General features: G+C 35.7%; 1 protein-coding gene and 1 long non-coding RNA gene across 5 annotated transcripts in view; both read right to left on the minus strand.

Annotated features, from left to right (window-relative positions):
* Positions 1-586: 586 nt before the first annotated feature.
* Positions 587-3,085, minus strand: LOC135182699 (uncharacterized). The gene is made up of 2 exons (XR_010305273.1): positions 2,527-3,085; positions 587-2,453 (listed from the first exon to the last, which is right to left on the minus strand). It is a non-coding gene; the product is annotated as an uncharacterized LOC135182699 (long non-coding RNA).
* Positions 3,086-5,750: 2,665 nt separating this feature from the next.
* CGNL1 (cingulin like 1) overlaps positions 5,751-12,811 on the minus strand; it is a 56,814-nt gene continuing 49,753 nt past the window's right edge. For 3 of the 4 annotated variants that reach the window (XM_064157530.1, XM_064157531.1, XM_064157529.1), the window contains 5 exons: positions 11,258-11,341; positions 9,355-9,479; positions 8,683-8,791; positions 7,689-7,852; positions 5,751-7,047 (listed from right to left, as the gene is read on the minus strand). In XM_064157530.1, the coding sequence (XP_064013600.1) occupies positions 6,909-7,047; positions 7,689-7,852; positions 8,683-8,791; positions 9,355-9,479; positions 11,258-11,341 (621 nt within the window). In that variant the 3' untranslated portion in view covers positions 5,751-6,908. The remainder of the gene's footprint in view (positions 7,048-7,688; positions 7,853-8,682; positions 8,792-9,354; positions 9,480-11,257; positions 11,342-12,811) is intronic. The other variant, XM_064157532.1, reaches the window with a different exon arrangement.

Raw genomic sequence — 12,811 nt, forward strand, 5'->3', positions numbered from 1 at the left:
CAGACTGCACTTGGACATCTGGCCAAATATTTATCTTTATGCACTACTGCATACGAAACCACAAAGACCATGGCCTTCCACTGCAGCTCTTAGTAATGTTTAAAAAGTTCACAGTTGGAAGAGACATTCTGATCTGAGTTGTGAATTTGATCTTCTCTTTAAAATAGCTGTGTACTGCACACAATGTGCACTGAAATAGCAAGGCACAGTGAAATGTGTTTACAGTAAACAGTTTGATTCAGGAAGCTTCCATTCTTTGGCCAGCTCATGTTACAGCCTTTATATACTTTTACTGGATGTTATTTTTTTATTTCACCTTTTCATAGCCATTCTACCTGTTACACAACAAACTAGCTGCTCACTTGAAGATAAACAAAATAGAAAATCCACATAAAGTAAGGAAATCTAGACTTAAGCCTGCTATTCTGCATAAAGACACTCCACAGAGCCTTCAGCATCAGCACAAGATCTTCAATCTCAGACGTGTTGCAGGTAAAACATTTTTCCACTTGAAAAGCATTGAAGTATATCAGAGGCTGCAGGACAAAGAGCTAAAAACAGCACAGACAGCAGATACGCTGAAAACTCAGATCCTTGGCATTTACTTCTAATATCAACACAGACACAGTATCAAGTTTTCAAACTCTAGTTTTTGTGCTCCATTTTCTAGGCATGTTAACAAAAGTATGAGGAGGTCAAGGACTGAAGCAGCAGCTCAAAGGGATTAGAAACCAGAATCCTCCTGGCTCTACTTCCATCTATTAGACCACCCTGTCTTCTCTGGATGGTTCGGCTTCCTTGTTTTCCTTCAGATAAAGTGTTTAAAGGATAAATTAAGATGCTTGTTGAAACTGACAAAGAGCTCTTTAACACAGCAGATATCCAAGAAAATGTCAGAACTCAGATTAAGGTGATCTGCACTGGGAAGGATTTACCCACAGCATGACTAGCTACTGAATTTGTGTATCAGTTTTAAACACCTAGGATTATGTTTTCATGCAGGCACCAAATCAGCTGATACAGCACTTGCACCAACACACTCTTGTCTCTGCCTTCAGAGCGTGTGTGAACTGATGTATCTGCTTTTGCATCCTCTAGCCATGAACACCCAATGAGCTGGTTTCCCTTAAGTACTATTTGCTGAGCTTTAACCAAGAGATTACCAGAAGATGGGGTTGGAACTAGATGATCCTTACCATCCCTTCCAACCCTGACTCAATCTATGACTTGAAGAACAAAAAATAAAAGTATACCAATCTCATCTCTAGTAAAAATGCTGGCAGCTTAATCCATGACAAGTTCCAGGTTTTGGTCCTTACCTCCTAGGAAAATAAAGGCAACAACACTGGGCTGAGAATAGCCATCTCTGTCGGTGTGAGAGGTGAACTTCTAGTCAACAGCTCGGCTCTCATATGCACAGTGAACCTGCTTTCTAGAAAAGTTAATTTCATTTCTGACACAGACTGAATATTCCCAGTTATGAGTCCCAAAACAGTCTCATCTCTCCATTCCAACGACAGCAATGCTTTCTCTCTCACAAAAAGACACAGAAGTAAACACATATTTGACAAAAACTCAAATCCATTGGAAAACAGAACCACACACTATTTCTTTCCAGAAAAAAAAGTAAGGTAAAATGCGAGTTATACAAAACAGACATTTCTGATACTGGCAGGCACTTGGATGTTCACATTTGAAGAGATTGAAAGCATTTCTACAAAACAGAACTACCTGTGCTGCACAGGGGTATGCAGCTAATCCATTTCCATTATGGGTACATCCACAGAAATATTAGAAACATATGCTGCTCCTTTTTCAGCTCTATCATTTGTCTCAGCTGGACTCTCTTGAGAAATCTTTCCTGAAAATGCATACAACAAACAGGCATTTCCTAGCAGAACTTCATTGTGCACTACATCAATGTGCTCCCTACTGTCCTGATCTTGAACCTCTACAGTTCTTCCCTGGAAATAAAACTAGGATGGATATATCTGTACGTTTTAAATGGCTCAAAGGGCATTCAGTGACAAGATCTGTAAGAGGAATGAAGGGAAGGTCAAAATCAAATTAATCAAAACTGGATCCTGCCTTGATCTCTCTTACCAACTGTATTTTCTCCGTTAGCTCACATTACATTATTGGTAGATTTCATCCTAGCTAGACTGCATGCAGCCAAAGATGACTGCTTGAAACTAGTGAAAATAGCTTTGTAACCTAACAGATAAAGCATTGTTCAGAAAATCCATTATGTTGAGGAAGTAGAAGTACAAATAAAACACAGAAAATCTTAAGTTAACTGCAGTAAGTCCCTTTGCACTCACATAAAGGCGGCGTTCCTATCGTTCACATACTGGCAACTTGGGACAGTTTAAACTTTCATTCTTCACCTGTGCTCAGAATTCAGGGGCGATTTTTTCCTTGCCTGTTCTTCTAATGGCATGACACTTCAGAATCTGTATAAACCAGCAAATTGTTACCAGAAGGGGAGAACAAATTAAAATGTTCTCTCATACAATTTCTACTGACCTCACATAAGTTGACTGATGTTAACCATTATGAGGCTGTCATGCTTCTACTGACTTAGCACAATTCACTCCTGCATTCTATCTTGTCTGCTGAACTTTACTCCCCTTAAGTCTTTCCTTTCTTATATGTTAAAAAAGAAAAACCTGTACTTAAAAAAAAAACATTGCTATTAGTTCCTGTACCTTTTTCTCAATAGCTTAGTGCTACCAAATAAATTCTGAAATAGCAATGAAATTTTCCATACTATAAGATGATAAGGGCAGTGTTAAATATATGACCTACTCAGCATCATATGAAAAGACAACCCACAAAAACAGCCAACCAACAACAACAAAAGAGAGAGAGAACAAACTGGCAACCACTACAGAATGTTGTTGCTCTTTCAGCAAAGTCTTTGAACATTCTGCAGTGTTGCTTGATAACCACAGTTGGTAGAAATTAAGCAGCTGAAATGTGTGGCTTCACCCATAGGATAGGAAGCTCCAGTATGCTAAAAGCATTAATTACTGAAATATGCTGTGCAATCCAGAAAAGGCCTGAAAGTTGAAGTTATTGCACTATGCAGCTCACTCAGCAAAGTACCCAGCTGGTGTGCAGAATAAGTAAGGAATGCACAAGGCTTCCGGAATAATTTAAAATATCAGCTATCAAATCAGAACAGATTAATCAAGAAAAGGAAAGAATTACATTGAGAAAAATGAGGATAAATCAGAGATGGATCAGTGGGATATGTAGATTAATTAACAAGTTATAGTCTCACCACCAAGACACAACATTGTAGCAGAGAAGACAGCTGCTTGGTGACTAAACAGTGTAGGGTTTTCCTTACCATGCAGTGTAGGGAAGCAGGTATAGGGAATAGAGAGCACATGACTTTTCCATTTTCTTTCTTGAAGAACTAAAAAGAGGTATGATGTCTAAAATACTTTCACACTTTTATGAAGAGATGCCTTTCCAACTTGAGGGTGAACATCATTAATTTTATTGCTTGGATAAAGAGTGGGGAGTCTATGGAAGATAAGAGGATTTTGATCACTTTGTTTTACATCTATATATTTTGCATTGCATGGAAATAGTTACTGAAAGATTTTGGGGCACCTGCAAGCATTAGTGATTTAAAAAGTCAAATATTCTTGAAGAAATTAATTTTTATTTTTGACCTATAAAAGTAGACTCAGACTCACAAGGATCTTCCAGAGCATAACTGATTAGTGAAAAATTCTCAAAATTCAGAATTAAATCCAAGTTCTAAGGCAGGAGTTATAAATGAGCATATAAGTCCTCTTCAAGCATGGGCTGTCAGGCAATACGAATATGGCAACACTAATCTTACATGGCAATCTGAAGAACATGTATATTTAAATAGAATTTTAATGGGAAGAAATACTGGTTTTGTAGAAAATCTCTCACTACATAAAAATGGTCAAGATCTCAGTGGGATATAAAAGGCCATTAATCCCAAAGAGGACAAAAAGTTGTTTAAACAGAGAGAAGCACCCACTACATAAATCATCAAGTTATGCTTATGCCAAGATACTTAGTTTGGGTCTGTTTGTTTATGAGATATTACAGTGTCACTGAAGAAAACCAAACGTCTCTATAGCTCAGAATTCAAGCCATATCTCTATAATACATCAGGGACGCTGATGTTTGTACAAACTTCCAGGGACCAAATGTCTCACAACCATGTTTCTTCAAATATTCTCCCTCCTGCTTCCTTTTACGAGCCAAGAGGTTCTTCTGAAATTAATGTAAAAACAGATTACATGAAAATATCAGGAAAAAAATTCTAAATCAAATCTTAAGAGGAGGTTTGATCAAAAACTGCTACGAGACAGTGTGGACAAATCAGACACCCTTAAACTATTATTTCAAGAGGGTTTATGTGGCAATCAAGATCTAGAGCCTACTGTCACCATAGCTAGCATATATAAAGTAACAGAGCTGCCGGCTTTCATGACCAAGTTGAAATATCCTTTTCAACATCTTGTGATTTAGTTTGATTTTAGTGATCTCAATGGAGAAAAAAAAAAACAACTAAAACCAGTCAGTTTTTACAAGGACATGGTGGGTTGGGGGAGGCAGATCTAATAAGCAGGATCTCTCCCACTAGGTGTTGGCAGTAACATGTCTTTCTCCTTCTAACTTACAAGGTCAAATGAGAAATGAAGGCTTCTAGATATTACAGATACCACCTGCTTTACAAGTTACAAAGAACATAGCTATCCAAAATAAAGAAAGTACAGAAATTTGTTTACAGTGTCAGTATTTCCTAGGTAATTATTTTCTTGTTATATTTTTAACACATACATCTTTCATAGGAAATCAATTGTCATATCACGTTATGTTTACATACAAAGTAAAACTAAAAGAGCTGACTGTTTATTTTAAATGAATTTTTCTTTGACAGGTTAATGGAACTGGAGGTAGATGCAATATTATGTGATTTTCTCCCAGTGGTTGGAAGTAACAGCAATCAATCAACATTAGGACACAGTGCTAAACATTGGAATCAGTTGCTTAAAGTTTAAACATAAACATGGAAATGAAACAACAAAAATAAATCACAGCAGATAAGATGATTGTCAATATGGTATAGTGCACAACTTCTTGGTTTAAAGGCTGTTTCTATGTGGTTAAAATAGTAAAGCTAGTACTGAAAAAAAATTACATGACATGTGCTGCTTGAAAAGATACCCAAGATTCAGAGGATTCTAGCTATGCTGTTCATGTTATCTCCCATGTATCTGAACATTGTCAAAACTAAGTTGAAAGGATTTACATGGCAAAAGAGTCTGATAGATTAACATGTTTCTGAGCTGGCAGGCAGGAATTTCGTTTCATACAATCATATGAAAATGGATACCGCCCTTGTCAGAACTTGTGTCTCAACCAAGTCTGTCCACCTTGCTTTTAGAAAGCTGTTAAATTTGTCCTTGCCTTCATGGGAGTAATGGAAACTCCCTGAAACTTCAGTTTAAAATATTTTTTACAATCACATTACATTGTTTTTCGGTCCATTCAACAAAGAATTGCCCACTAACTTGTAACTGAGGATAAATACCCATAATCAGAAGGACCTGGCTACAGCTCATGAACAAAATCATGTAGAATTCTAGAATTGCAAAAGAGTAAAAATGGTCTTGTGTAATATAAATGGCAAAACAACCTCACATTTACTTTTAGGAATAAAATGTAAAATGCTTTTAAACTAAATTTTTTTTTTTTTAAAATAAAATTTCTTGCACTCAAAATGCAGATACTTCTGTAAAATGAAATATGATACGACCATACACTGCACTATGTCACTAACAGATGCTCAAGAGCAGCTTAGAAAGAAAAATCAGATTACATGTTTTGTGTTTCCTTGGTGCAATTTCTTGTCAGGTGCATAAAATTTTAGGATCACTTAACAAACAGATTTAATCATGTACTTAGAAGACCAGAAATTATGTTATTGGAATGAATGGGACTCCATAGAGAATTTAAGATAAGCCTGTGCTGGCATCCTCAAATCAGCAGGCCTGTGATAAAGTTCTGCCTCTGAGATTATGGATTCCATTTCAGGAATTGAAAGATCCAAGTAACAACTGACCTCACTCTCACCTTTCCCTAGTAAGAACAGAAAGCTTTCCAAACAAAGTTTACAAGAAAGCTGTAAGGAAACTTATTTCATCAAGTGATGGTCCCTTTGAAGTCAACAGGCAAGACTAATATTTGCTTTCCAATATACAGAATACATACAATAAAACTTTGCAATGCTTTTAAAATGGGAAGGTACTTTCTCACTCCGGAACTGTGAATCTGCTCAATAATGCACAAAATGTATTAATTTTCATTTGCTTTCTTAGTTAAAACCTAAATATAGCATTCAGTATAAACTTCAGTACTTTACACATAAAATTGATTTATATAATATTAGAAACTTTACAAAAGAGTACTAAAGTAGTCAAGCAAAAGATCAACTTTAAAGTATTTACATTTTATACAGAATTTCCCCCTACTTACAGTTATTAAATAATTTTCTGTGGTTTCCTTAATTTAGGGAAAAGCTTTTAATAACTACAAACTAACTTTTGATTACTTTCAAATGGCTTTTTACTTAAAGAGAATTTTAGTAAAATCACACTTCCAATGTGAAACAATTATGCCCATGTTTTCAGTAGCAATTATATATAGATATTTCAGTGTTTTATAAGGCAATTCTGTTTTCTATAATGAACAGTGGAGATCTAAATAACAAAATGGCACAGTGTGGATGGAAACAGTATATTCCCAACTCTTAAATCCCTTTATGTCATTTGGCTTATAGAAAATCCAGTTCCTTGATAATTTATGTTATTCTTCCAGTACTTTCAAGGAATCACAGATTCAATAATTATTTAGATTTTTGTGTCATCATCTTTGGAAAAGGTATTTCCTGAAGGTACTTCACAGAGACTATCCCCATCCGTGCTGAAATCATCATCGTCATCATCATCAGAATCAGCCAACACTTTACTTGGTGACTTCTTCAGTCTACTAAAACAAAAATACACATCTTTGCTATTAGAAGTGTACATCTACATGCAAGAATATTTATGTAAACCTTAAAACATTGATAGGTAGGATTGACATTTTTAAAGGATGTCAAAGAAAACTACCCCTATTGAAGCAAAAGTTATCACAGACTGCATCTTACATGGAAAATTATGCAAGACAACAGAAATTAACTGATTAACTTTCAAACACCTCTGAAATCATGTAGAGGGGACACTGTACACTTTGCATGCTGAGATGTTATCAAATGGCTGAGGAAAACTAACACAAGACAGCTGGATTACTCAGATATCAGCAGGAAATTTTTATTACTATATGTGACAAAATTGTTGAGTCCACTACCTTTTTCCATTTTATACTCCCTGCCTCAGTGACTTCATTCAGAACGCAGGTCTTGGAAAGAAGGTTTGGGCACCTAGAGCACCCTAGCAAGAGTTGGAGAACATTTGTAGCGAAAGAAAATGCAAAGGAGTTTCACAGGTCTGTCTCTTAAACTCTTTCTACTTATGAGAAAGTTGAAATTTGTTAGAGGAAGCCTCCTGTTTACGGAGAAAAGGAGCAAAAGATCAATCTTGTGAGTGGTGGTGTGATACATAATTGTAAAGTCTGACAAGTCACTGTACCTTAATTCCTTCTTCACAGCATTGAGCTGTCCTTGCAACTGCTCATTGATGTCTAGCTGCTCTTCCAGTTCTCTCTGGAGTTTCTTTTTAGCACTTTCCAGTCTGTCTATTTCTTCTTCAGCTTCTTCCACTTGACGCTTCATTGCTTTCAGACGCAAACTCAACTGAAATATTTACATATCAGCTAATTAGAGGACTATTTTAATAAAGCAATTTCATTCTTCCAACACGGGCAAGAGGAGAATAAAGACACAGCTTTAGCAGTGTAGTGACACTGTGATCCTATCTGAGCTTCAGAAATACTCAAGTCAGCATTAGAGTTTTAGAAAAGTGAGATAAAATTTTTAAAGCTGACAGAAGAGCAACAAGCAAATACTGGTTTGGTAGAGGAAGACTGTATCATGTGACAGCAAGAGCCAGTTATTAATAAAGGGGCAAGTGGAACTATCAGTGTGTCCAAGTTAAGCAACTTTACCAGACAGATACTATATACCAGTTCTAAAAACCCAGAGGACTTTAAAAGATTGCTCCCTTGACAGAAATCATTCTCTAGGCAGCATATTAACTGATTTATGTACTGAAACAAACTATTTTAAGAAAGAGATCAACAATGACCACAGGAATTCTAGAGCACACTGCTATTAGAATATCAACATATCTTTAATACCCACAGCCTAAATTTATTCTATAGTGACAACGCAGAATGTATAATTTGTTGGTATGTGCATTTACAGGATCATATACTGGCTGTTATTGGGTTTATTTCTTTAAATAATTATAGCATTGCTTCTGTAAGTGCTTCTTTTCTATAATTTTAGAAATTAGTAAGGAAATACTAGAAAAAAAGAACACAATGACAACAGGAAGTGCGAATCTCACTAAATGGGAGCTCAGAAACCACAGTATCTACATATATTCTTCCATGTATTTATATATATCCATTTATGCTAGTAGAATTAATGTCAGATATTTGCACATTAAGCTTTCCCTCTACCTGGTCCTTTTGATCGGTCAGCGAGAGATGCTCGTCATCTACTTGCAACATTAACTCCTTCACTTTTCTCTCAAGTCTGCGGTTACTAAGTTGGAAATTAGCTCTATCCCTAGAAAGAAATAAAACAAAAGACAGGGTTGGGGGAAAAAAAAAAAAAAAAGAGAGAACTGAAATACTTTCAATCCTGCTGATATAACTCCTTAGCAGTCTTTTAAGATTAAATTAATGCTAACAGTCCCTGCTCTGATTTACTGATTCCATGCAAAATATTACATTTGTTCAAAGCATGAGCAACTATGGCAAATTTCTTCTGTCTCCAGAGCAACATTTAGAAAAAAATAATTTAGATTCCTCCGAGATTCAACAATGAAATGAACATGAAAATGCAAGTGTTAAACTACAGTCAATATTTTTTTTAAGTCTGTTACTGGTATTAGACATTGGCAAAAGAATGAGGTGTGGAATTGCATCAGTACTGTGTCCAGATTTAAATTTGTAAGACGACTTCTAGCACGACTTCAGCCGAAAAGAAAATTTCCAACACTTGCATGAAATGACCATTTTCATTTGGTGTTCATGAGAAAAATCAATTGTATTAGAGAGTTAATATAAGCAAGAAGCCATATTAGGAAACAAACATGCATGTTTTGATCTTAACATAACTAGTCTCACCTCTCTTCATTTTCAAGTCGTTCTTCTAGCTCTGTGATCCTTGCTTCCATTTGAGCAACAAGTCCCTCTTTACTAGATCGGTAAGAACCCTCCAGGTGAAGGATTCGGCTCTTCAAGTCTCTGTTCTATAGTTAGAACGCACTTGATTATTACATACATGCTTTTACAAACAAATATCACCTTGACACAAAATCAGTTTCTCCTGGTGATTCTGTATAATTTTATTTTAGTAAATACAGAGAAAGACAGCGCAATCTTACATTTTACTACGAACAAATTTCTATGACTGTGCCTTATTAAAAGGAATTTAGTGCTGAGTTAAAGTTTTGGGCCTAAATGGATCCTTGAACTTCAGATGTTTGCAAGTCACTTCCAAAAGCACTTTTTAATAGGCCAAAATTTTTCAAATAGTATTGGATATGTCATACTCTCCACCCAATTCCTTTGTCAAATTCTGTATTCTTTGCCTGTAACTAATTCATGTATGGCTGAAACGAGCAGACAAAGGAATCACTTGTATACAACATTGCTTTACACTACTAAAGCTGTTATGGTCAGTTTCCCCTCTCCTTTCTTAATTATCCAACAACACTCCCACTACATAAATAGTCTGAAAAACTTTGCAATTGCACAATTCATAAAAGCAGACTTTTTGCTCAGATTTACACTTTAGTTTTTTAGGAGGCTATGTAATTTAGGTTTTCAATGGGGATCTAACTATATAGTTACTAGGAAAAAAAAGAAGAGTCATATGATGATCAGAAAATAAAGCTCATTGTTACAGAGCTTCCAGCTATGACCCTGGATCTCAAACACTAAATGCTGTGATAACCATGCCAAGACTGAAGGATGTACATGGTATGTACCAGTAGGTGGCATTATTTTTTCTCAAACAATTCAGATGCGATTCATTTCACATAATTTAAATACCAAATTAGATGTACAAAAATGTTCTCTAAATTTCCATCACCATCTGATTTACATTCTGGAAACTGTCAATAATTCTATGGCTCACTACGATAGCTTTCTTCTGGATCTCAGCTAAGGACTATGATAGTAACTTCACTTCCAAAGAGCACTGAGCTGCAGAATAAAGTGTTGCTGGAAGCTATGAAGTACTTTAAATGTACTTTCCATCACAGATATTGAAACACATGAGCCCTATTCCTTCCTAGACAACAGACAGTAGCAATTTTCTATCAGTTCTGTATCTTTCCTTTCAGAGTCATGTCACTCTTTTCAGTTGTTTGCTCCTACAGAAAATACTCCACTAAAACCATAATTGCTTGAAATTCTACCTTCAACAATGTTGCAGAAGTACAGTTAAGACTTTGAAGAACAGCTCCTCCAGAAGTGGTGGATTCACAGCTAAACTGGGTAACAGTGGTTTTGATATTCTATAGTCTTTTCTAAAAGTGTGCTTTTAAAATGCTTTTATATCAATATCTAAAGTCTATTCAAAAACAAGTGCACAGTATCAACTGTAACAATTCTTACTTTTAATGTCTTTGGTTTCCAAATGTACAGACAGAAATTATGCTGTAGAGAGATGCCTGCACTCACTAAAAGATAAGTGTCTTATTATATAAACAGATGTATGCATTACAGAAGTGTTTAGTATACAAAGTATATAAACTATGATAAACCTCAAGCTAAAATGGAGAGTACAGAAAGAAAAACAAAACAAACAAAAAAAGATGTGAGAATTAAGTCAGGCTTATATTTTCTTCTGAGTATTAAGATACACATGTTTTTTAATCTATTCTTATGAACACATACATTCAGAAGCACATTACAGTGGGGTAGTGCCAGTTACCAAATCTTGTATTACTTGAATTTCTTTATGAAGGCAGATTCTCAGCCTGTTATCCTACTAATGTGATGATATGAGAACCATCATTACCTGTCTCTCCAATGAAATTTTGTCACACTCCAAATCTTGCTTTATAGCTCTTTCCTGAAGTAGCTCTGTCCTCATTTGTTCAATCTGTTATAGAAAGAGAGACACTTTAATGGTTTACATTTATATAGATACATATATCTGTGCAATGAGAAAAAAAAATCCCTTTCTTCGACCTCAAGACTTAGAACTTGATATCAGGTGAAGATACAACTACAACCTTGAAAACACCAAAAAACTCACATTATTCTCAGTGCTTATTCTAGGCATTTTCCAGCCACAAACTGGGTATTGCTGATGTTCAGTAAGTGTTCTGTAACAGGTAACTGAATTGTAAAACGTTGCATGAGAAACATGATGTGACAGGGAACTGAGTTCTGGAACATCAAACAACCTTCAAACACTTTCTGTAGTTGTTTTTTTTTTTCATCTTAAAGCCTGGAGCTCTGAAATGGCACCTTAACTCTAAGCTACTGACTGGTCTACTGTGAAGTTGCACTTTATTAAACATAAACTGGTAACTGCAGAAAAGTGCCTAGAACTCAGTGAGATGCTCTACAGATAATTACTATTTTCTGGCTGTAAGAAAAGAAAAAGTCCTTTTCAAACAGACTCTGATGTATACTGGATATGGACACTGCTCTCCTCCTCTGGTCAATTTTATGGCTGTCATACCAGGAAAGCACCAACTTCTGGATTTAGGGAGGGGATGGGCTTTGTTTTGGTAAAACAGGGGGTTTTTTGCTACAGTTTCTGTATTTCAGTTGCAATAGCCAAGGAAGGTATGCTCTCCATATATGTAATATGTCAGAAGTACTTGATTAGTATAGATTCAAGATAAGAATAAAGGATTAGTTTGGTTTATCTCACCATTGAACTTGAGTGGGAAAAAAAATTAAATGCTGAAGATCAGAGGGAAATTCTAATCTGCCTCACAGCTACTCCTGAAACTTTGGGACTGAAGGAAAAGGCTTGCAGTGCCCAAATACACTTCTTCCCTCACATTCCTGCTGAAACTGTCCTTGAGTCCTTATAAAAGCCTTTACAGCTAATGTTATCAGAGGGCATTTGTGCTATTCCCTGCACGACACTCATGACGGTATCACTTGAGGAACACAGCAAACATCTATGCCAGTAACCGTACACAGGTTTCAGTGGCCACAGAATTATTCCTTACTTTACAACAGTTGTATGTGAATGTGCATAAACACAAAATCAGAATTAAGCAGCTCTAGGTTACAGATTGATCTCATTAAAGGACTTTAAAAGCCATTGAGAATTCTTGCATAAAAAATTACAAAAGCAATGCTAAGAATGTGAAAAGTTAAATGGTTACAGTATATATAAGTTTATGTACCTTAGATTTTTTTTTTAAGCACATTAGAGTATTTAAAAGATACACTTGTAGTTAATCACATGTTTAAAAGAAGTCACTTACACTGTTTGTGTAGCTTTGAAATGAACATATGAATGCAAACAATGTTAGCAACCCATGCGGCTGCATATGTTATGTCACAGAGTGATTTCAGAACAGTAGAAGGCATTCATGAAAACCAA

The sequence above is a fragment of the Pogoniulus pusillus genome, chromosome 17, assembly GCF_015220805.1.
Source record: "Pogoniulus pusillus isolate bPogPus1 chromosome 17, bPogPus1.pri, whole genome shotgun sequence".
NCBI lineage: Eukaryota > Metazoa > Chordata > Aves > Piciformes > Lybiidae > Pogoniulus > Pogoniulus pusillus.